Here is a 24,922-nt window from a genome sequence, read left to right as displayed (position 1 = left end):
AGTAGGAGAGAGGGATAAGAATCAATTCTCAAATGAGAACTCTTGAGAACCCCTTGAGAGACTATTATAACACATGTCATAATATTATTGGTTATGAATTCTTTTCTATCTTTCAAAATTTAAATAAAAAATAAACTAAATTAAATGTATTAAAATAATATATATGAGAGACTGTGAGAGTCTCTCCCCATTGCACATGCTCTAAGATGACAAATTTTTCATCCAATAAGGTTACAAAAATCAACAAATGTTAATCCCTCAAACAAAACGGGACAAAAAATACAGAGTTTGGTGTAAAAAAAAAAAAGTATTGAAGAAAAAGAAAGAAAGTAAATTAGTCAGACTTATGTGTAGTTGAGAGCTTCCTCTTCATTCTGCTATAAGGTCCAACTGTTCTATCCATAATATACATATAAATCACTTGTGACCATGACTTTTACGACTCCAATCCTTCATAATACTCTCCTGCAATCTCCTTCACCAAATGCAGCTTATTTCCCGGTATCCTCGGGAACTCATGGTGCTCGTTATGGTAGCCGACACCCCATGTTAGCAGATTTAATGGACCGTAATACGAATAAGTCTCTTGATTCGGGTTAAAAACATAATGTTCTGAGATAAAATGTTGGATGCATGCCGCCTCCAACAAATGTGGATAAGATTAGATACGCGAAAGATCTCCGATCCATCCGAGGAAGAGAACAACTGATACATCTAAAACTATCTGAATGAAGAAATTGATGAACTCCCAGTAACCAGGTGGATGAAGACCGGACGAAGAGCGTAAAAGAAGAGTTGTAAGAAAACCCAAATTGTTTTGGCAAAGATATTAAATGAGAGCTTCTGTGTAAGTTGGAACATCCATATCAATACCGTCTAATCCTTGGAACCGGTGATGCCGTGATGCTCGAGATGGTATTTTTGGAAAGTTACCGACATTGGTACACCGATTGGGAGATTGGCAAAAATACCGAGCCAACGATTGTAGACAGGAGTTGAAAAGGCAAGGTTGTGACTTAGCTCATGGATTGCTAAAAAGAGATTGTGATTGAGGAATGATCCAATGGCTAGAATCTTGAGCCATCCTGAGTTGTGAAGGATTGCAGCTGTTGAAAGTTGAAGAATAACTACTAATGCGATCTGTATAGACAAATACAAAATTGCTTATTCGTTTGGGTTTTAGAAAAAATTCACCAACCCAAAATCGAACCAAATTTCAATTAATAGCCCTAAGGATAAAAAATACAAAATCGAACCCAAATTTCAATTATTTGTTTGGGTTTTAGAAAAAATACAAAGCAAATTGAATATTTTGGGTGAAAAAGTGCCATTCACCAACCCAAATCGAACCAAATTTCTATTAATAGCCCTAACGATAAAGAAAATTTTATGCCAAGTAAGACGAATCTCTTAAAACCTAATATTTGTAACTAAAATGTATGATAAAAATATAATCGAAACAAAAAAACACTACTTAAAAATGAATAATACTGATTTATGTAGTTTCTATTTATGTTAAATTTTGTTTTATTTTGTATCCTAACTCGAATTGAAATAAAATTCAGTTGCTTGGACTCATCTCCAAAATGAAAAAAAAAAACCCTAAAACACGAACTGAACCAAAATAAAAAACAAATGCGGACCTAAAAAAACAAAAGGTTGATTTGCAAAACAAAAGTGACGCTTTTGGCAGATGAAATTAAATATATAGCACCACAAAGTTGGAAATGCAGTTCGTAACATCTGAGGTACCTGAAAAGACTAGAAACTCTTTCTCACTCGTCAGGATAGAAATGAGAGGCGCGTGAAGATGGCTGACAAATTTGAGAGATAGGGTGACGTGGCTTAGTTTTACCATATACTATACTATTCTATTTAATAATGCGTGTACTATTCCATTTGGGAACTACACACATTTGCTGACATATGAGATTTTCTTTTCAGGTGTGGAGTCCGCTTTCTTTGATGGTAGCAGGAGACACGACGCCAACCGCAACCACGTAGTTCGAATAGCTCCGCCCAAAACCGAGATCCCGCCTCTGTAAATTGAAACCCCCAAATCAATTACGAACAAATCCTAGACAACCCTTCCGAAATTTACAAGGCTTTCTCTCTTCGAAATTATACAAACCTATCATAGAAGAAATCAGAAGCTTCAGATTTCGTGACTGTAATTTCGATGAAAGTAAACCTCAATTCAAATTTTTACAGTAGCCAAGAAAAAAGATTTCTCACGCAACAGGTAAGAAGAAGAAGATAAGAAGAATAATAGCGTGGACTTCACACAGAGGTTAGAATTGTCTTTATTACATAAAATATACACAATATCAGTTTCTTTTTTTTTGAAGCGTTAGTTTCTTAATTATTAATTTTTTCGTTGGCTATAAAATCAAATTTCCCAATACAAAAACCCTAATTAATGGTTAATATGGAGTAAGAAAGATCACATATGAATCACAAACTCAAATGTTGTGGGATCAAAAAGAAGATGAAGAATAGCAACAACAGACGTACGAGAAAAATGATAAAAAAAGCAATCTTAGATCCGAGAATAATGGTAGAGACAGAGATAGGGAATAATGACCTTGAGGAAAGCCCATGGATCAGGACCAAATAGTTGTCTAATCTGAGGATAACGATACGGAATCTGACGTCTCCTAGAAGCATGAGGCTCATCGGTGTAAGACCAAAAGAAATCTGTAGCCATGACCAGAGCCGGACCAACCAATTCTGGGACCCTATTATAATTTTTCCAAAATAATAATAGTAGTAGGTGTTTTTTTCAATAATAATTTTTTATTTCATGAAATAGGGTTCTTTTGTAATAGATTTTTTTCCAAAAAAAGTTGGGGTCCATTGTATTGTTTCATGTTAATGTGCGTAGGTCCGGCTCTGGGCCCATGACTCCTTCTCTTTCTTCTTCTTTTTCCTTTGATGATATCTTCTCACGTCCTCCTTTCCCCATTCCTTTCTTCGTCTCTCCCGTCGGTATTTTTCTGTTGTTTTTTCCGGTGAGACGACGGGAGAGAGAGAAAGTCAAACGATAGAGAGATTTTGTTTTCGAAGATTAGTGGTGCAATTTAGGAGATGGTGCAGAGACTTTCAAAGGTGCAAGAGAAGAGAAGACGTTCCACGTGCACATGCATGTGTGTGTGAGAGGAAATAAGCCAATAATATGCGGGATTTTCTTAACTAACTATATTTAGTCATTTTTCAATCTTTTGATTTTAATTGATGTTTTCGTGTATATATATATATATATATATATATATATATATATATTTTTTCATTTCTGTTTAGTTATTGTTCCTATAATTGGATGGTGTTTTTTTCACCAAAAAACTTATTCACAGCTTGGCTTTGAAGTTTGCTTTTTGAATAAAATGCTGACTCTTTTAAATGAATGTGTCAAGGGGTTTTATTTGTAGGAAGAACAGGTGTGGTGAGAATATAATAAATAAGTAATTAAACCCCACACTGCTGTTGTTCAGTGGTAGTTAAGAATTGTGGAAAAGTTGGAAGGAACTAACCCAAGTTCGATCCACGCTGGAAACAAAAAAACACATTTGTGTTGGAAGTCTGGGTTTGGGCCAAAAGGCCCAAATAGTTTACATGGTAGTCCAGTAACAGGCGATCTGGCTACCCCTGACATTAGTCGGAAAACAGCTGATAGGGTTTATCAAAAAAAAAATTAATTAAAGTGTATTTTCACACGTAATTGTTACATATGACGTGATAACATGTAAAATAACGTATTATCGGTTAAAATAACATGTTATTTGCTAATGACACACAAATAATGTCAAAACTCTAACGGTAACCTCTCTTCCACTGTATGTTGATTTGATAAACACACATATATATATATATATGTAGCAGTTTGAGACATTAGTACCTAATGAATGAAATTCACCCCCAACATCGACCATAGTTTTGAGTTTTATAATTACAATTACTAGTTTTCTTTTATCAAAACAAAAGTCAAAAATTTATAAGTGATTTAGTGAGAAAGTCGAAAACCTTGATAGTATTTTTTTTTTCGTTAGTTATGAACATGTCAATGTGTGCTCATTGATCCACGACGTAAATAAAAAGTATAGAAGCTTCTTACACATATTTTAATTGATTTGATTCAGTTAAGGAAATTATGAAATAGCTGTAATTATATTTAGTAGTAGTTGACAAAAATGAGAAAACAAAAAGTAGTACTAGCTGCATGACGAGTCAAAAGTCCACTTTTCATGACAAACACAATCTTGCATAAAATTACCGCCATCATGAATTCTACTACATCATCACCATGATCTCTATTACATCACCGTCATGTCCTCCTCTACATTCTTTACTACTCCACTTCAGTTAAAAGGTTAAAGCCCTTTAATACATAAAAAAATGATGTTGCAGCCTCAAGAGTTTTACAGTCCACAAAAAGCAAACTCTATAGACCATAATGGCTCCAACCAAGTCTAATAAATCGCTATACACCAAGACCTGTTTCACCACACACTGTCTTGAATCTTTGCAGAGACCCTCTCGCTTCCGGTTCCATTCAAGACTTACATATTGGACAGTGGTTAGATCATACAGGTCCGAGAATAAGGATTAGGTGAATTTTGTGATGTCTAAGCCAATTGGTTTGGTTTGCACTCTTTGCTCCTCAAAATTTACTGATTTTCTGGTTGTTCGATCAAAACCAATATAGTAGATGGGAAGTTCATTTGTTCGCCTATACAACACGGACCCACGTTCCACCACACATGGGGCAGCAATAGACCCAACGGCTGGTCCACCAGGTTTCTCGTTCATTCGGATTTGGCTGCTTAGAGGCACCCGGTGAAGCAAATGCAGATGTCTGCCTTAGGCATCTTATGCACTGCAATAAGAAAGACATACATGTTACTAAGGTGTGACAAAAAATTTTTTTACTTCTTTATCACATTACAACAGTAAAGAAATGTTAAGGGAAATGTATGAGAGTAACCTTGTACCAAACTCCGTCAAGACCAGTTTTCCATGTCGCGGTGACAACATCCCTACGAGAACCCATGATTCCAAGATATGCACCCAAACCCACAGAAGTATTTGAACCAAAAGCTGCATCTCTTTCAGACATCCTGCGTTTTCTTGGCCAAATTCTATGGACTCTGTTGTATCCATCACATATTCCGGAAAAGCTTGTATCAGGCAGATCTACGGAGTTACTCAGCTTGGAAGCATCGTCTGTCAGGACCATATCCTCAGGCTCTGACCCGGGACCACCAAACAAATTTCTTCTATGCCATTCTTCGGAAGGCGGATGAAGCTCTAACTCCCGAAGTAGAAGACCAGCAGCATCAGCTCCTCTTGGGCGAGGCATGTTCTGTTAATTCAGTTTTTACAACAAATTATCTTATGAGAAACCAGAGAATATAGATCACAAGATATTATTTCATAATGTAGTTGACCAAATAGCCACTAACAAGAACAATAAAAATTGTTTCAAAATTTTTATTATAAACACGGATTACCTGCATATGTGGTCCAAGAGCCGCTTCTACCACCTCAGGCAATACAGTGTAATTTCCATCAATATAATGCAGTCGAACTTGAATGTTTCCACTACCTACCTGGGAGCCAGGTAAGGGATGCGCAAGACCAGATGTTCGCTTGCAGAGATCCATTAGTATATGGAAAAGAACTCTCACCTGGAAGATCAGAAGCATACCTTGTCATTAAAGAAACTTTCTAGATTATTGTACCATCAACATGGCATTGCTTTCTTCGTTTCAAAATCTACGAAGTCTATCATATTCACTCAGTTATAGTTTCCACCAACCTACCAAGGGTTTCCGTTATTCTTACCCATATTGATCAGATTAAGCCTCTATTCTTGAGGTAACAACAAAAGGGTTCCACGGATAATTGAATAAAAGTAAAGAGGACACAGGAATACAGGTGCCAACCTCCTCATAAGTATATCCTTGACCGGCATTCCCAGAACCCATCTTTGTTGTACGAGCAGAATTTTCGTCAATCCCTTTCACTCCAGCACCCAACTGGGCACCCCGGAATCCCTGGGCTTCCTCTATCCTGTTCAAGGCAGGGGTTGGTTTAGCAGAGTTGACCTCTTCCAATTTGCTGGTAGCCCCCGTTTGAAGTTTTTGTGAACTAACATCAGCATTTCGCTGGGGAAATCGTGAAGACCGCTGGAGAAAACAGAAAAGCAACAGCTGACATAACCTATGAAGGAAATGACAGTCCCCAATGAGCCGAACAGCAGGTGTTCCTGGAAATGTTCCTGTATTGATGCTTATTGGCATGAAGGTAGGTGAACCACTGATTGGGTTTGCGGTAGAGTTGGATACTCCATCATTTGAGCTACTAATTTTCGCTATGGCACCCTGCATCCAAGCTTGTGTGCTTCCACTGAAGTTTGTAGTAGTAGTAGTAGGTTGGCCTGCTGCATGATACAGTGACTTGTCAGGAAAAACTGTATATAAAAGAGTTGGGATATTCCTCAATTGCACCCCTACAAGAAACATGCAAAACCCAACAACAAAGATATCCAATTGTACTACGTAGAAAAAATAGCTGGACAATACGCTATAGTTTACAAAGATGAAGAATATCAAGACTTCAGAAGCTCATCTCATATTCATTAATTCTAGGACCAAACATGTGCTTCATATCATCACCGACCAAGAAGGGAATGGAATTTTCTATCACTATGTGCCTATGTACCATTCAAATTCCCTTTTGTCATAAATTAGATATGAAAAAATCAATAGTATACTGACCCTGAGGTGTTGCAGGAGATGATGCATTTTGTGTGGGACTGGTACCTATGTTGCGATTACTGCCCGTTCCAGCAGAAGCAGCATGGCTCGCAAGCGTCCGACAAAAACTCGCATAACGCCTTAAACGTGTGATGAAATGTGAAGCAAGATCAAGAACAGCATCCACATAAGCCTGTAAAAGTGCAAAAGGAATTAGAGTATGGAAAATTTTGCAGCAGGAAACCAAACTTGTATAAGGATGGTGATATGGTCTGTTTCAATGATATTAGATCCATGATCAGAAAATGCAATGTTCACTATATGATCTAAAATGTCTTCAGATAGTGCCAAATAACCAAATCTAATACAGCATGTGTTGACTGATTATAAAACGTAAAAACTAAGATATATCAGCATTCAGCAAAGAGCAACAACTCTTTAAATGAAAACACTGCATGAACCGTTCCCAGGTTTTGATCCTTGAATTTCCATATTTCATAAAAGAAAAACCAAGAACTTCATCCTCAGACTTGGAGGCAGTAAGATACCTGAATACTGGAAACAAGAGCAGGATCAACAGCCATTGCCTCCGGATTGATGCCTGTTATTGTCTCCCCATCTACTCGCCATGGCTCAAAAACCAACGCCGAAGGATTCACAAGAGCTGATTCAATTCCTTTTCCGAGCATGTCCAACAGCAACCTTGCTTGCATATCTAAAACCATGGCACGAACCTCTTGAGCATTGGTCCCTTCAAGCAACCGACATTTGATCCTGTCTAGGTTCTGAAAACCATAAAAATACAAATTCTTACCAAACAGCGCAACCAACCAAAAAGGAAAGAAAGCAAAAAAAAATAAACATGAAGCATCTCAAGGGGACAATAGACTGCCAATATTCTGTTCAGCGTCTTAGAATCAGTCAATCAGATGCATTGTATACTGGCTACTCAAATAATCCAAAATCAGATTCACTACAGGCAGTTTGTTCTTTCTTTTTCCCCTTTTTCTTATATATTAAATGAAGCTGTATAAAGCTACACTATCTTATAGTCCGATAAAAGAATAACACAAAATAGGTTCTGCACGGTCATGGAATAGAGTAGCTTTATAGAGCTACAACATTATAAAAACCCAGAAAAAAAGAACAAGGCATAATAAACAGTACCGCCATGCAAACAGTTCAGACATTTAAAAAGGAGAAAGGTAATGAGTTGGGTTCGGGTTGAGAAAAACATACAGGGCCATATTGTTGTCTGTGCTGTGTTGAAGGAAGGGAGTGAAAATCAGCATCCATGACAGCAATCACGCTGTTCAATGAAACTGTAATCATCATAAAAAGAAACACATCATCCGGTGCTTTCAGCCATATATTATTCAAACAATACAGTATAATATTTGAACCACTATCCTTCAAAGTTTATATCATTCAAAGCCTAGTGTAAAAGCAAAATAGAAAAATAGAGAAAAGGTTCTTTGAATGACACTCAGCCATTAAAACTAGAACTTTTCAAAAACTAAAATATAACCTATCATTTTCTAAGCAAAACTAAATCCAGGGGCTGTTCCACAACTAAAAAATAAAAAATTTTAAGTGCAGATATTAAATAACTTTTAAATCAAGACACTTAGCACTAATATACCTATCCCATCCTCTGCAGCACTCTGTGTGCAGCCAACTGCATCCCACCAATCAACTCCAACCAAAAGACTCCACCAGAATCTGTTAAGAAAAAATGCATACCTCAAGTCACTATATAAGTTCATTTGCAAGCAGACAAGCTAGAAAATATATACCAGAGATTACATACCTCTCAACAATCGCCCGCTCCCATGTTGATTGATCAACCTTTGACTGGTTACGTGGAAGAGCAGGAGGAAGAACACGGATGATTTTCAACATTGCGCAGTCCTTAGCAGCATCATGCCATACAGAAGCCGAACAACAGCTTGTTGGAGAAAATGCGGGTGCAGCAATTGCAGATCCAACATTTATTTGATAGTTTTCAACAGGTGAAAATGTTGGACCAGAAAAGATATGAACTCCACCACGAAGAAAAGCAATTGCAATTTCACCACCATGAGCAGAATAGACAATCCGTGCAAGTGTACGAATATCACTTGGCAAATCAAAAGGATCAAAAACAACCTTGTTAGCCTTCTCATCACCAGAATCAGGCTCCTTTGGTGCATCCACACTTGGTCCTGCTGCAGCTACTTGATGATTCTTAAAATCTTTAGTAGGCGGTATGCTCATATCCACTCTGGATACCCAGACAGTTTGCGTGGGGACCTGTCCACCAAAATTTGAAGTTGGGTTTCCAAATATCTGATGCAGTACAACAGGTTGAACACTTGATTCCCAGCGCTGTACTCTCCAGCCTGTGATTGAAGGACCTTCATCTGGATCATACGGAGACATGTACTGCCCTGGAGACGCAACCAATTAGCATCTATTTTAAACAACAATATATGAGCATTTCTATAGCACCAGACAAAACAAAAATAGCATTTTCTCTCATCGGGCAGCTCTGCTCTTCAATATATGAGCATTTCTATATGATTGACCAACAACTCAATGTAAACCTGAAAATGTTTATTCTATCATGGAAACAATATGAGGTTCAGAGAAGGATGAGAACAATACCTTCAACTATAACAACTGCTATCACTGAACCACCACGAGTTGGATCAAAAGCAACAGCAGTAACACCAGATCCCCATGTTGTGGTTGCTGCAGACTGAGCTGCAGCCTCTGGACTTACATAAGCAGAAAAATTGGAAACCGGCGAGCAACTTAGCGATATAGCATCACTGGAATCTTGATCTGTGGGCTTCTTCCCTTGCTTTATCTCGGATATCAAGTACTCTTGCCAGCTGAACAAGTAAGCAGCTAAAGGAGCAAAGCCTGTCCAAGAAGAAGAACTAAGGGATGGTGGCACACGACTGCCTGTAGAGATTTTTGGAGTCGCCTGGAGTCCATTTCCAGGGCCAGGGGTCACCTCCCATACTACAATTGTTGAAGGGTTTACAATAGGAACTCCTGCTACATGCATGGCACCACTGTCCGTTATAATAGCATCAGCAGCCATAATTCCACTGGGCCCTGCACCTAAAAGACCTTTCTTTGTACTAAACCACTTTGGTGCAGTGCATCCCTGGTTAGAAGGCCACTGAGACCAATGAAGTTGAACAGAGCCGGATGAGAAAACAGAGCACACACATAAAAAGTTGGGCCACCGAGCTGCAACAATAGGTCGAGAATCAGAACCGTCACATAAAATGGAGGAAAATGCACTAAGGTCATAACATAGAAATCATAACATGTTGTATTGATCTTGTCACATATATATGAATGTCAAAGAAACTGACATAATTGAGTGCATAGTTCTAAATATATCATCAAAAAATGAGTCACAGGAGGCAAGTAGAAGAAAACCTGAGCTTTCAGAGCTCTGTGAGAGAAATTTCTCCTCGAAAGTTGACTTTGCATTCGTACCAGAACTTGGCTTGGAGGACAACCACCTATACTGATTTTCAATAAAAAAAAGAAAACATACAGGATAAATTTCCTAGGATAAAACTAGAGCAGCAAACTAGGTGGCCAGAAACAACATGATATTAGTCGTTCAGAACATGTACTTTGCAATGGCAGTATCATCTATCCATTACTCCTTATGTGTCCATGCCTATGATCATAGAGAAACGTATCGAAGAAATGAAAATTGGAAGATCTTTTAGGAGTCTAGTAATTTCGCAAACAGAAAGTTGGTATTTCCAGGAAGTTATGGTTTCTTCATCTCGTTTCCTCCAAAACATAGAGACATTTCCGGTTCAATTACTCACGATTTAGCAATTCCATTGCCCACTCTCACATGCATCCCCTCCGTTATTAATTTAATGAACCCGTGAAGGGACAAACATGCAGTGTATTTGATAAAAAGGCAAATAAGTAAAACATAAAAGTACATACTGGAGAAGCCCCCGCCAGCCACTTTGTAACAACAGCAATGTCCTGACGCCATTCATGCTCACACTGCCAGGAGGTAGCATCGTGCACTAGATTAGCCGAACCCTGCACAAACAATCAACACAAAAATCGTCTGAGGGTGTTGTAAAACATCTAGACACAGAAGATACAGAAGAATTATAAAGGTAAATACCAGTGATCAGGAGCACAAACCTGAGTAGGCTGCGTCCAGATAGTTATCCGTCCATGAAAATTAGCAATGAGTAACGCCCGAGGACAAGAAATGGGAGACCATTCGATAAATTGGACAGAATCACGAGGAGAGTCTACGTAAACAAAATTGCATCATAATTGTTTAAACCCCTGAATCCAAACTCTGATTACTAGAGCAACCAGGTTCATAAATAAGCAAGTGATGTCGAAATACCTGCCACAACATTAAACACCGCACACTCAGTTGGGCGCTCAGGTATCAAGATATGTATTGGTATCCAAAAAGGTGTATTTGCCTTGGAGCTGCATGAGATGACAAGAGTGAAAGATGAAAAATGAGAAATTCATCACTGCCCATATATCTCCATTATTATTGAAGACATAGAAAACTAACAAAAACCAAACCTTGGAATCCTGGCACAGGTCTCAGAAGCACAAGCAATAGCATTCAATTTACCACACCACGCAACAGCACTGATACAAAGAAAAGGAGAAAACTTTACAGGAATTGATGAGTTTGCAGGTGAAATCTTAAAACTTTCCGATCGGAGAAAGAGTCAAACCTGAAGTTACGGCACAATTCAGGAACACTCATCTTATGAAGCAAATCGGAATTGGGCTGCTTAAGCTTAACACAGAAAACTGTAGCCGGACTCACAGGATCAATCTCCATGTTACTAGTACTAGTATTATCGTCTTCTTTCTCTCCGTCTGCTGATTTCTCCTCGGCGACGACGACAATTGGATCCGTAGACTCAGTCTCTTCCTGCTTATGCTGTACTTGCTCTTTTTCCTCCTCCACTGTAGCTGGAGCTTCAATGTTTCCTCCACCCAAAGAAACTTCTTCTGGGTGTTGCTGATTCATGTCGGCGAAAGCAAACAAAACCCTAAATTTATAGAAAAATCGGAGAAAAGAGGCAAGTGTGACAAAAAGTCGCGATTGAAGGCGACAGAATGCACTGTGCGTAGAGAGAGAGAGAAACTATTAGTGGGGTTAACGAGAGGACTTAGTGCGGGGAAAATTCCAAAATCCCCACAAAATCAAAATCGAAAAAAAATGCAATTTTGATTTTTTAGGGTTTGGAGTCACAGTCTCGTCGCCGGGATGATGAAAATTAAAAACTCGGTGAAAGTGATCCTATAACGCCGTCGTGACTGGTGACTTTCTCTCTATTTTATTACTAGCCTTCTTTTTTTTCCTCTTTTTGCAATTTTACTTCTTCTTCTTTTAGAGTATTTTATTAAGACAAAAAAAATGAAATGATAGTTTTGAATTGTGGAAACCCATTTGCCCATTGGTTGACCAAGGGTTGATTAATGCTTCTACACCAAGAGGTCTGAGGTTCGAGTTCTAGATATTGCGATTTATTAACAAATTTGCATATTAATGGAGGCAAGTGTGCAAGAGATCTCCAACGATGTACAATTATAGCCGTTCGCCAGGATTCTACGCAGAGAAGGAAGTGTCGCCAGGTCGGAAGGAATTGTCAGTTGTAGAATCGTCTATGTAACAGTTCTCATAATTTGCAATTAATAATAAATTTAGACGACAAAAAAAAAAAAAAAAAAAAAAAGATAGTTTTGAATCTTTTGATTAAGGAAAATGATCATAAATTCTTTTTTCTTCAAATTCATAATTGTAAACATGGAAAGATACTAATTACAAGAGGATGCTTGTTTGACATTTGGCAATGGCATGGGCACATTTTCCCCAAATTGAAAGTTCGGAATTAAAGTGTCTACATGGTTGTTGTATCTCCTCAATGTAGCATTTGAGTCATGCCCAAGAATGAGAATCACTTATTGCTTGCACCAAATTCTTTGAGTCACATAGCTAGTAACAACACTTCTTGCACTCCAAGGTTATCAAAGCATTGAAAACCCGCTGCTTCGGCTTCCAAACTATGATGTATGTGTTTGCACAATACCATTTAACCTCCCCCCTTCCAAAGGCATCAACATTACATTTAAGTTTATTTGCGGTGGGAGACATTCATTTGGAAAACTCCCTCTGTGAAAGTTGTTCATTGTGTTTATTCCACTCATTAGCTTCCATCTTTTATGTGTTGAGCTTCTACACCTTTTTAAATTTCACATTTTCATGATACTTGATCATAGATTAGATTGATTCCGGATTTTTATCAAAAATATGATATCCAGATTTCTCTAATTTAATTGTGAGGAGGTGTCTCATGACTTGCTCAAATAATCAGTGGGCAAAGTATTATAAAATTTTGACTGAAACCCCTAATTAATTAAAAAATAATAATATGAATTGTGATGCGAACCGGATTTTGATATCGAACCGAGTTATCGAATTTGAGGGGTTTTGACCAGATGTACCAATTTTTATCTCAATTCAGTCTCGGATACTGGTCGAACCGGCCGGTATGCTCTTCTCAGGGTGACTCAAAATAAAAATCTTTTATAAAAAATCGTATCGATCGATCGTCGTCTTCCGTTTAGTCCTTCTCCCTCAAATTTTCTTCTTCGTTAAGGATACAAAAAATCAAAAAGCCTCGAAGAAAAACTTGAGATCGAAACAGCCATGGCGGGTCGTTACGGATCGCAAGTCATGACGATGACTGTGACCAATACTCCGTCTGCAGATCTAGCTTTTACTAACCTCGCTTACTGCTCCTCTTCCGATCTCCGTCAATTCTCCGTTCCCGGTTCCGATCTCTTCCTCGCCAACGTTGCCGATACCTTCATTCTATCTCTCTGATATCCTTTCTTTTTTCCATTTCACGATCCATTTGTTACATTGCAATGCGATAGTTCGAGTTGATTTTTTATGTGAAATGGTCTTTTTTTTTGTGATTACTGCTAAATTTACCGAAATCGGTCTTCGAAACTTGAATCTCAGCCCTAGGAATTGTTCTTATATTGATTGAAGAGCGTAGTACAAGTACAATTTAGGTTTTTCTGGTTTTCATGTATGATAAAAATCAGAGCTCCTTTGGTCTTTGACAATGTTGAAACTTGTTCATTGTGTCATTTACTTCGATTTTTGTGAACTTAACTGTTGATTACTGGACATGGAAGCATCCGTGATGGAAATATTGCTCTCAATGCTATTCAAAGGCGGCATGCTAGAGTTTCGACTGGTGATATGGTATCTGTTAGCAGGTAATTATTATCATACAGTTTGTTTTTTTATCATAATCTTCTGGCCTGAATACATTTTGGTTTCTAAATATTGTCTTGTTCTTGCAGATTTGTTCCTCCAGAAAATTTTGATCTGGCTATGCTGACGCTTGAGTTAGAATTTGTAAAGAAAGGGACTAAAAGCGAGCAGGTTTCTTTGATATCTATGATGTGTTTCTTGGGATCTTTGCAGGCTTTGTGATTGAACTCAACTTCTCTGTACAATATTACTTTACAGGTTGATGCTGCTCTCCTTTCTACCCAACTTAAGAGGAAATACACCAACCAGGTAGAGATATTCTTGTTCTGCTGTCTCTATTTTTGTTACTTGTTTGGCTTCTGGCGGTACACATTTCTTGTTCTGTGGTTTAAACATGCATCTGAGAGGAAAAATGAGAGAACTGTGATTCCTAAACAGATAAGGTCTATATAAAACAGATTAGCTGGTATAGATTCCATTTGTAGCAATGTGTACATGGATCTTGTCATTTACATTATTTTTCTGCTGAAGCATTGGTTTTCAGTGAATGCACTTGGTGACCATCCTGCAAATCCTGTAATATTATGCTTACAGTTATCTACTCGTGTATTTCTTGATTATGTGGTAGCATTTATTTGGTTTTTTGGCCTGTAGATCCTCACAAATCGTATTAGCCTAATTTATTGAACCAATGCACACTGCTGCAGGTCTTGACTGTAGGCCAGAAAGCAACATTTGAGTATCATGGAACTAATTACATTCTTACGGTCAATCGAGCGGATGTAGAGGGTCAGGATCACACGAATGGTATCGAAAGAGGGTTGCTCTCTAAAGATACATATATTGTGTTCGAAGCATCAAACTCAAGTGGCATAAAGGTCCGATTTTATAAGTTCTCTGAATCAGTTACTCTAAAAATTCCTACTAAATGATGATTCAATCTTACATTTAAAATAGCAAACATAATATCACATCTGATGCTTGCTATCTTCTGGAAACAGATGTGGATGGCTTTCCTGTATCAATATTTTTAAACCTTTTATGTTCTTATGTAGATTGTCAACCAACGGGAAGCTGCTAGCAGCAATATATTTAAACATAAGGAATTTAACCTTGAGTCGCTGGGCATAGGTGGTCTGGGTGCAGAGTTTGCTGATATATTTAGAAGAGCTTTTGCTTCTCGTGTATTTCCTCCTCATGTCACCAGCAGGTTTCTGCCTCATTCTTCAAGCAAGTGTTAGACTGTATTTGTAGATATATTCCTTCTAAGTTTATCTTTGTTGATCTTGCAGATTGGGAATAAAGCATGTTAAAGGGATGCTTCTTTTTGGACCTCCTGGTACTGGCAAAACCCTTATGGCACGGCAGATTGGAAAGATGCTTAATGGAAAGGATCCAAAGGTATTTCTGACTTTCATAATAGTCTCTCAAGAAGAGTTATGATAACTTACTGGCTTGTAGTCCTTAATTTCATTTGTATGTTTTTAATTAGTTTGTTACCCAGGATTTCACTCCAATTTATACACCTAAATGTTTTATCACTTCATGATTTGTTACCCTGGTTGGATGTACACCTTCTGCAAAAACCTGTTGTTGACTGTTTAATTATCTCACTATTTTCTTCATACATTGGCAGCCGCAGACCCTGTTTCAATTGTTTGCCTCAATAGTTTACTAGTACATTCTAATGTTTCATTCACTGCCTTTGTTCCAGAAATCCACATGTTTAATACTTCCGTTGTTCTTTTGTTGGCATTATATAGATCGTTAATGGTCCTGAGGTGCTGAGCAAGTTTGTTGGTGAGACAGAAAAGAATGTAAGAGACTTATTTGCTGATGCTGAGCAAGACCAGAGGACCCTTGGTAAGGAAACATTGTTCTTTCTAATCGGCTTTTGTGTTTTCTTTTTCCGGCGCATATGCTAATTGGGCCCTCTTATTTTCTTTCTCAGGTGATGCTAGTGAGTTGCATGTCATTATCTTTGATGAGATTGATGCTATTTGTAAGGTAAACAACTTATCTTTTCTTATCTTTGATGATTTTGCTAATTTGAAGCTGTAAATATGCTTTTAATTTTGACAACCAGTCCCATTAACTCTGGGTGATAAATCTTGCATCTTACTCTGTGTTGTGACTGTATTTTTCTCTGTAATTTGGATATTATTAACTGTCATGGGATCTACTAGTTATGAGTTTAAACAATAAATTAACGATTTGGTATGCTTTGTGATTTTCAGTCAAGAGGCTCAACCAGAGATGGCACAGGTGTCCATGATAGTATCGTAAACCAGCTTTTGACAAAGGTCAGTCAAAGATCAGAGCTGTTATCAGTTTATTCGGAGTTTTCATGGATGTGACTAACACCCTTTTATAGATAGATGGTGTGGAGGCCTTGAACAATGTTTTGCTGATTGGAATGACAAACAGAAAGGATTTGCTTGATGAAGCTCTTTTAAGGTATCTTCATCCTTGTGCTAATAGATAGCAGCCATTTCCTTTATACTCCAGTTACACCAAAAGCAGTAACAGAAGGTTTTGAAGTAGCTTTTATCTTAGGTTTCTCTATTTGTCATTTGTAAATATACCATCCAAAGTGTAGTTGCGCTTACTGAAATTTTGGAATGAGTGTACTACATGTGGATTTAGACTTTTATTCTTTTGGACTGTAGGCCTGGAAGATTGGAGGTTCAGGTTGAGATAAGCCTTCCTGATGAAGCTGGGCGTCTACAAATTCTTCAGATTCATACAAATAAGATGAAGGAAAATTCTTTCCTTGGTACTGATATCAATCTCCAAGAGCTTGGTATGTCTTCATAGTTTATACTTGTTTAAATCATGGAATGTTTGGTACACCTGTTCTGTAATTCCAAATATCACCACCTTACTGGATGAAAGATTTATTCTTTTGAAGATCGTCTAGTAATTTGTATTAGAAGACCTAAGAAATTCAGTCTTATGCTTTGGATTAGTTGCTAGTATATATGTTTCTCTGACGTGATATATCAATATTGTCTGGCAGCTGCTCGAACAAAAAATTACAGTGGTGCAGAGCTTGAAGGTGTTGTTAAAAGTGCTACATCATATGCATTAAACAGACAACTAAGCATGGATGATCTTACAAAGCCAGTGGAAGAAGAGAATATCAAAATCACTATGGAGGATTTTCTCCACGCTATCTATGAAGTTCAACCTGCATTTGGAGCCTCCACAGATGACCTGGAGCGCTGCAGGTAAATTTCTTTAATAAGTGTGTGGTGGTTTGGACGATTTGGGATAGTTGTTGATGGAATAGGCCGTTTACATAGATATGGTGGTTGTTTCAAAGCCGAACTTAATTCTCTTCTTTCCTGTGAGGCTGTGAGTCTGTTCTGAAAACGCAGTACTAAGTTTCATTACCTAGGGCCTGCTTTTCTTATCTGTTCAAGCAATTTCCATGCATTTCTGAAAATTAGAGGGTGACTTTAGGCAAAGTTTCATCTCACATTAGATAAAGGAATCGTCCATATTCCTTATTCGTAATCATCAATTTTACTCTTTATAGTTTTTCTGTTGTTTCTGTCCTATCCATTTGTATTTCCAGCGACCACTTGGCATGACTTATTTCTGCATTTAGATTTGCCAGTGCTTTATTTTGATTTTTCTGACATGTATGTAGACTCAATGGGATGGTGGATTCTGGTGATCGACATAATCACATTTACAAAAGAGCTATGCTTCTAGTTGAACAAGTTAAAGTTAGTACTAGAAGTCCTCTAGTCACTTGCCTTCTGGAGGGGCCCAGTGGAAGGTTTCTTCCGTAGTTAAATTACTCACATTTTTTAGCTTACTGTTTTGTAAGCCTTTCTGACTGTTAAACTTTTTCTCTGGACAGTGGGAAAACTGCTTTGGCTGCAACTGTTGGTATCGATAGTGACTTCCCATATGTTAAGATAGTAAGTGTCCATCTTTCTTTGTGCAACATATTTAGACCTTGCCACCACCTTTTCCCTTTATGTGATATTGATTTGCTAATTTGTAGGTCTCTGCCGAAACAATGATTGGTCTTTCTGAGAGCACAAAATGTGCTCACATCGTCAAGGTCTGTCCTTTGGAAACACTCTACCACTTCTTGTTGTTTGTTCTGTCCACTGAAAATTGGTGTTGCTGTGAATGAGACCAGGTCTTTGAGGATGCGTATAAATCACCAATGAGCATCATTATCCTTGACGATATTGAAAGGTTATTATCTGCTATTTGTTTTCTTTCAAAACTTGGCTCAAGACTCTTAGCAAACGTTTGTAGTTTTTCTATTCGGCACAGTACTTAAATTTCTGATATTCCAGATTGTTGGAATACGTAGCAATCGGTCCTCGTTTTTCAAACATAATTTCACAGACGCTAATGGTCCTTCTCAAACGACTCCCTCCTAAGGTGCGTCGGTTGGCGCCATTTTGTTATTTCTTATCCATTGTTTTTTATGATTAATTTCTTATAGTGGAACATCTCTAATTTGGTGAAGTCTTTGTTCACAGGGGAAGAAACTTCTCGTCTTCGGGACAACAAGTGAACTAACCTTCTTAGACTCTGTTGGTATCTGTGATTCCTTCTCTGTCACTTACTCTGTTCCAACATTGAAAACAGAGGACGCAAAGAAGGTAAATGCTTGTTAGCAACTCGTTTTCTTCTTCATATGTTGTTTTTCCAGTTCCACCCTTTGTAAACTCCACCATCCACTCTCTATTTTTCCTTTTCATTGTTTCGAGGTGGCAACAGTGCCCATCAATACCGATTCTTGAGTGGGTTATATTCTCAGTTGTCTTTTTCCTTGTGTTTCTGTGCTTCAGGTGCTAACGCAGCTTGACGTCTTCTCAGAGGATGATGTCGACGCAGCGGCAGAGGCTCTCAATGACGTAAGTTTTCTCCCTCTCCACGCGGAAATAAAACTGACAAATACCGTGAAATTGTTTATAGGTTTGTTTGTCTATACAATGATTCTTTACTTTACTTTCGTGCGCAGATGCCAATCAAGAAGCTTTACATGCTAATAGAGATGGCTGCGCAAGGAGAACACGGTGGATCTGCAGAAGCTATCTACGCCGGGAAAGAGAAAATCAAGATCACTCATTTCTTTGATTGCCTACAAGACATCGTTCGATTCTAAAAACTTCGTACATATACGTCTTTATCTCCTGCTTCATTGGCTTGACCTGTTCAAGATATTCTCATGGAGATCGACCTTGTTTTTGGAAACAAATTTTACTCGGCTTTGTTATTTGGTGGAGGAATGAAACTGATGAGAAGGGCTATGATGCTGTGTTCCCTTTTGCTTTCTTTTTGTGGCTAAAACAATATTTCTTTTGATTTGAGTTATTAATTTGTGGTTTGTTTGACTCCTTGTTTCAACTCATATTGATGGTCCATGTCCTTGTGTTTCTTAAGGACCACCTCGACCATTAGTGGTACATATATTCGTTCCCCCTTGCGACTAGTCAGTAAATGTCTAGAAACATCGATATCAAATTGCGATATTTCACACTTTTTGTGCTCTGCATTGTTGACAATTGCCTTGCCCCATTCATCTTCTCACTTGTGATCTCCACGATTGGCATCTCCTTTTAAAAGACTTAAAGTGTTATGCAAGTCAACTCTCACTTGCACAACATTCAAATTTCTTTGATTTCGTGACATATCAGAATTTTTATTTTCGATTACAAAATTTTGATATACTATGTATATGAATATGTAATCTATTTATAACCTACACAATCGAAATTGTCATCCTGGAATACATATTCCAGTTAGGAGATTTATACCAGCAAGAAAGCTAAGAAGACAAACGTGAGTTCAACAAATATGTTGAAATCTAAGACTGTATATTTGAATATGCATGCCTTAAAAACTTGTACAGTTGTCTCTAGCTTCATATAATATTTGCCTATTTGTCTATAAACCCTAGATTATAATTCCCAACGCCAGATAATAAACTTGAGGTTAATTTCTTATGAAACTAATTATTTGCTGGTTAATTATATCCACATCAATTTATAGCTGGTGACATATCATTATCAGCTCCTTATACTATATATGTGTCAAATATATAGACAAACTAATCATTGATTAGTGATTATATTCCATCTTGAAATATTCCGTTATAATATTTTTTAATTTAAACTATATATATGTGTAGATGCTTTTTCATGGTGCTCCACTTACTTATCTCTTACCTTAAGCCTGACTTAGTCTCCCTCTTCTTCGTCTTCTTCTTCTTCCATTGGCCTTCACCATCTTCGATCTTTTGAAACTCTTTTTTTTTTTTCATAATTTCGTGAGAAATTATGTTTTCCATTGAGCTAGATCATTCCTTTTGTACATAATATGTTTTGTGATTCATCAACAGAGGCTTCTCCAAAAGATGAAATAAGCATAGAATCAAAGGAGAGGCTGTTTCTCTATTCTGCTAATTTTCTGTTTATCATTCTTTTTCCAACGAGTTTCTAAGATTATATTACAGGTAAATTTCTCCTAAGTTTTTTAATGATAAATTAGCAACAATTCGATATCATGTGTTTATAGAGTCAAAATCTCGAAATCATATGATAATGTTCATGTATTAAACAGTTGGTCATGCAGTTGGTCCGAGTTTCGAAAAAACCTTACCAACTCATTCATTTTGAACATGAAATATTTTCACATTATGCGCTTTTACAAAGCTTAATTTTGACGCTTAGATCTTTTACCAAACGAATAAATTCCAATCTTGTTACATAGGAGAAACTTTATTCATCTATCACATGCATTCTATACCCTTACTATATCTTTATGATCTTCTGCTACTTGTTTCTTTTTGTATATATGAATATATGATTAATTAGTACGTAAATACTGAAACCATATTTTTTGGTAAACAAAAAAATAGCACTTTCAAGTAGAAGAGAGGAGATTGTTGTTGGGCTTCTTCAATCTTGGCAATAGAAAGGACAAATAGTTTCCGGGTAATCGAGTTTTGCGAAAGGATAATCCAAGAAAATTCTGCATATTATTCTGTGGTTTTGTGATCTTCACCATGTCAGTGAAAATGAAGGGCATCTATAAAGGCTTCAAATGTATCTCTCAAATATTTGGTAATACTCTTTACCATTTTCTCTCTTCATATAATGTATTAATTTATTTTCTCTTTTTTGGTATTTTAAGAATACTATCTTATATTTCAAAAAAAGAAAAACTAATACATGATGAAATAAAATATGAATTAATTTTCAGCCGTTGAGAAAGAGAGAGATGAAATAGAAATTGGGTTTCCAACAGATGTAAAACATGTGGCTCATATTGGCTGGGAGGGTTCCTCTGGGAGTGCTCCTGGTTGGGTAAGTTCTTTAGTGTTGTTGTTTTGGCCTATAATATGTGAAAATTGTAGTTTCTAACAAGTAAAACCAAAATATTAATATTCATAAAGCTAATCAATGGTTATTTGTATTTATTGTTAAGATGAGTGAGTTTAAGGTCGGAGCTGAGGTTCTATCACCGAGACCATCATCTTTCAGTAATGCAAGACCTTCTACTTCTTTTTTCACTTCTTCTTCCACTGGTAAGTTATTTTTTCTTTTACATTTTACGGTTTGTTTTTTTTTAGTCGCTTGTGATTACCCACTTAATAGGTTGATAAATATATATATAGATAATATCGCTGTTTTGTATATTTATAAACAGATTGAAAAAATAGAAGATTTGTAGATCCTCATTTCACATAAGAGATGGAATTTGTTTATAAATTTGTAACTTAAAATCAAAATGATGCAAGATGTGAAGATTTTACAATAAGAAGTTGTATTTATTATGATTTGTGAGTTTTTTTTTTTTTTAACTTTTTGTATAGTAGTCCATTTATATATATATGTTTGTTTAAATTGAGGTTTATTAATCCATTTATTTTTCTCAAATAAAAATAGTTTGTACATCTAATGTCTTCTCTAAAGTAAAGTTATAGAATACACTAATTCCATTATATTATTTTTATAAATGTAGATTTTGATCAAGGATCGAGTCAACGAACAATATCAGATACACTAAGAGATATACCTCCAGTAACTCCGATAAATCTACCAAAAAATAACAAGAAGAAAAGTAGTAGAAGAAAGAAGTCTTCTTCATCATCATCATCTCCAAAATCGTCAAGATCATCTATATTATCCAAATCTTCGTATAAATCAACCGTATCACGACTAATCTAGAACATATAATGATAGATGGAAGAAAAAATCAAAAACTTTCTCATCTTTGTGCATACTTAAAGGGGATTTTGTTTGCATCTTCTGTTGATTTTTTATTTTGAGATTTTTTCTTACATATGTAGACATGTTGTAATGTTTGGAGTTTGGTTTCTTTAATGTAAACTTAGAGAGAATTAGGTAAAGAAAAAGCAACAAGAAATATATGAAATGATGGTGAATTTGAGTGGTTAATTGCTAAGTTTTTTGTTTGTGTCGTTTTGGGAAAAAGGTCAAAACAGAAGAAAGAACGAAAAGGAAACAAAAATATACAGTACGAAAGATAATTGACTATAGAAACACCAACAAGAGATAGACCTAAACATTTTGCATGCTTCGGTCAAATCTAGTTGTGAAGCCAAACAAGATCTCCAAAGGTGACAAGGCTGGAAACGCCATCTCGAGTAACACTTTGAGCAATAAACTTGGCAATGGAGTTATATTTGCATGATCTCACACTTTTTTTTTTTTATTATAGCTAAATATCCAAAAGAAAAAAGAAAAAAAAAGATAAACAAAATATCTAGAAATTGTGTCCATCTACGGCACTTGACTTAAGCATTTCTTGAAGAGAGAAAAATAGTAGGATTTTAAAGTTTTGTACTTTGTCTTGTTATACATAGCTTAAAGTCTTTTATTTGGGAAAAAGGTCTCTTAATTAAACAATAGTTTGTTAGTAATAACTCTTATAAATATAGCATATTGCCTCCAAGTTTTCACTTTGAAAATTAATGAAGAAGAAAAGTGGAATCTATCAACAGTCCACATTAAACAAATTATACAAGTTTAAATGAAAACAAATTCAAAAATTTAACTTGGAAAATGTGGGGCCAAATAAATCTCAACATAAACTGAAATGTTACTAAATAAAATTAAATGATTCGGTCCCATGCATGTGTATATATATATCACTAACTATATGGCTTTTCAATTTTATTTTCTCATTTTGTAGTCTCATTTACATATTGACTTTGAAGGTTAAATTGTACCACTCGTTTAATAAAAACAAAATCAAAGGAGGTTTATAGAGTTGGGGACACCGGTTACCTTTTCATATAAAAACAACTGTCATAAAATTTTTACAGATGTTTTTTTTATATATAGACTTGGGGACATCGGTTACCTTTTCATATAAAAAAAACTGTAATGAAATTACATAGTTATGTTTTTACAAATGTTTTTTTATGAAAATTAAGACAGTAATCTTTTCTGAAACATTTGTAAAAAAAACAACTATAACTTCTTCAGAAAGAGAAAAAACAATTATGTCTATATAACTTTACGCAATGTTTTAGAATTTGAAATTTTGAAATAAGGAAACAATTATAAAAAAACAAATAAATATTATATATATATATATATATATGTATATATAGAGTCCATAAATGAGTTGGTTGGTGGGTAACAGTAGCACTCTTTCCCACTAGCTTAATTATTTGAAGGTGACATCGCATTGCTCCAAGCGTTTCTTTCATCTTCATTAATTTACTTAATTACCTTTGCCACATCCATTAAATTACCGCTCTAATTCACACAACCGTATAGGTAGCCTAATGCAGAATTGGCTCACCTATGAGTAATTGAGTAGTAAACCAAATCAGTTTGTTGTTGCATTAGTTATTTCTTGTTTTTTTTTTTTTAAATCTTTTTTTGCAAGAAACAGCTACTAAATTTAAGCTTTTTTGTACTATCCCTCCGTTTCATAATATAAGACGTTTTGGATAAATTTTTTTGTTTCATAATATAAATCGTTTTCAAGTTTTAATGCAAATTATATATTATTCTAATATTTTACTATAATTATTTATATTATGCAGCCTATAATTATTTATATTATGCAGTTTTTTTTGTGATTGGTTGAACTTTTAAAAAGTAGATCTTCTTAATCGGCGTATTTTTACCTAAAACGACTTATATTATGAAATGGAGCGATTTTTTTGTACAAACCCTCTCACTATTCATTAATGAAATTTATATTCATATCAAAAAAACAATTACCGCTTTAATTTTACAGATTCTGACGTTTCCATTGAACAACCTGTCGTTGTACTTCTCTAATGGATGAGTATATCTCGCATACACACAATGTCTACCGTTTGGATTGTGGTTCTATCTCATCCGCGTACAAATGAACTATATTGCGACTTATCTAGAACATATGATAATAGATGGAAGAAAAAAAAATTAAATATTCTGTTTAGTTTTCATTATGAGCCATCCAAACTTATCAAAAAAACTCATGAAAAACAATATTCATCAATCCGAATAATTATCATTTTCATGTTGGTTCCAAAAAAATCTAAATTTGAATAAAAGAATGTCATTGGAAAGATACCTTGTGGAATGCTATTGATGACATGTATATATAGAGTCCAACTTTGCAAGACATAAGGGCACTCAAAGAACGTATGGTTTAAGTGATTAACCGTCTTTTGAACCAAAAAAAAAAAAAAGTGATTAAGTACTGTCTCTTCCTTCTCAACACATAAGTAACAAATAGGATCCCAATCCATTCTTCGATTCTGTAGCCTTGAATTTCCTGCTTAACAACTATAAGCCACTGATCAGATAAAATGTTTTAGTGTTGATGAAATTTGAAAATACATTTATACCAA

The 24,922-nt window shown here is 36.0% G+C and overlaps 4 protein-coding genes across 8 annotated transcripts; 2 read left to right on the top strand and 2 right to left on the bottom strand.

Annotated features, from left to right (window-relative positions):
- Positions 1-204: 204 nt before the first annotated feature.
- Positions 205-3,177, bottom strand: LOC9308788 (sphingolipid delta(4)-desaturase DES1-like). The gene is given in 8 exon segments (XM_021020843.1): positions 205-626; positions 628-683; positions 686-765; positions 768-832; positions 834-904; positions 907-1,140; positions 2,585-2,711; positions 2,907-3,177. Coding segments are annotated over 8 exon segments (984 nt in total). The 5' UTR covers positions 2,966-3,177; the 3' UTR covers positions 205-334.
- Positions 3,178-4,236: 1,059 nt separating this feature from the next.
- LOC9310887 (mediator of RNA polymerase II transcription subunit 16) lies at positions 4,237-12,112 on the bottom strand. 5 transcript variants are annotated; one of them, XM_021020687.1, is made up of 16 exons: positions 11,501-12,112; positions 11,343-11,411; positions 11,152-11,240; positions 10,938-11,050; positions 10,728-10,829; positions 10,194-10,284; positions 9,402-9,998; positions 8,566-9,184; positions 8,398-8,477; positions 7,995-8,077; positions 7,304-7,540; positions 6,777-6,948; positions 5,943-6,439; positions 5,508-5,684; positions 4,982-5,359; positions 4,237-4,873 (listed from the first exon to the last, which is right to left on the bottom strand). In XM_021020687.1, the coding sequence occupies exons 1-16, from the start codon at positions 11,800-11,802 to the stop codon at positions 4,727-4,729; spliced, it is 3,753 nt and encodes a 1,250-aa protein (XP_020876346.1). In that variant the 5' UTR covers positions 11,803-12,112; the 3' UTR covers positions 4,237-4,726. The 5 variants fall into 5 exon arrangements, with proteins under 5 accessions (XP_020876346.1, XP_020876347.1, XP_020876348.1 ...); XM_021020688.1 differs by having other exon boundaries at positions 5,943-6,436; positions 11,501-12,097; XM_021020689.1 differs by having other exon boundaries at positions 6,822-6,948; positions 11,501-12,097.
- Positions 12,113-13,378: 1,266 nt separating this feature from the next.
- Positions 13,379-19,578, top strand: LOC9310886 (vesicle-fusing ATPase). The gene is made up of 21 exons (XM_021020721.1): positions 13,379-13,661; positions 13,971-14,066; positions 14,154-14,235; positions 14,323-14,373; positions 14,772-14,942; positions 15,120-15,274; positions 15,357-15,465; positions 15,828-15,927; positions 16,016-16,071; positions 16,302-16,367; positions 16,439-16,521; positions 16,734-16,867; positions 17,084-17,294; positions 17,720-17,851; positions 17,936-17,996; positions 18,083-18,142; positions 18,224-18,282; positions 18,387-18,474; positions 18,576-18,698; positions 18,888-18,953; positions 19,061-19,578. Exons 1-21 carry the CDS (start codon positions 13,486-13,488, stop codon positions 19,202-19,204), a joined length of 2,223 nt encoding a protein of 740 aa, XP_020876380.1. The 5' UTR covers positions 13,379-13,485; the 3' UTR covers positions 19,205-19,578.
- Positions 19,579-20,255: 677 nt separating this feature from the next.
- LOC9308787 (CRIB domain-containing protein RIC10) lies at positions 20,256-22,519 on the top strand. Its single transcript, XM_002874772.2, has 5 exons — positions 20,256-20,554; positions 20,960-21,164; positions 21,304-21,407; positions 21,529-21,628; positions 22,066-22,519. Exons 2-5 carry the CDS (start codon positions 21,107-21,109, stop codon positions 22,269-22,271), a joined length of 468 nt encoding a protein of 155 aa, XP_002874818.1. The 5' UTR covers positions 20,256-20,554; positions 20,960-21,106; the 3' UTR covers positions 22,272-22,519.
- The last annotated feature ends 2,403 nt before the right edge of the window (positions 22,520-24,922 follow it).

This window comes from Arabidopsis lyrata (genome assembly GCF_000004255.2).
Source record: "Arabidopsis lyrata subsp. lyrata unplaced genomic scaffold ARALYscaffold_6, whole genome shotgun sequence".
In the NCBI taxonomy this organism is placed as follows: Eukaryota; Viridiplantae; Streptophyta; class Magnoliopsida; order Brassicales; family Brassicaceae; genus Arabidopsis; species Arabidopsis lyrata.
Note: the sequence above shows the minus strand (reverse complement) of the source record. Positions and strands in the feature narration are given on the sequence as shown.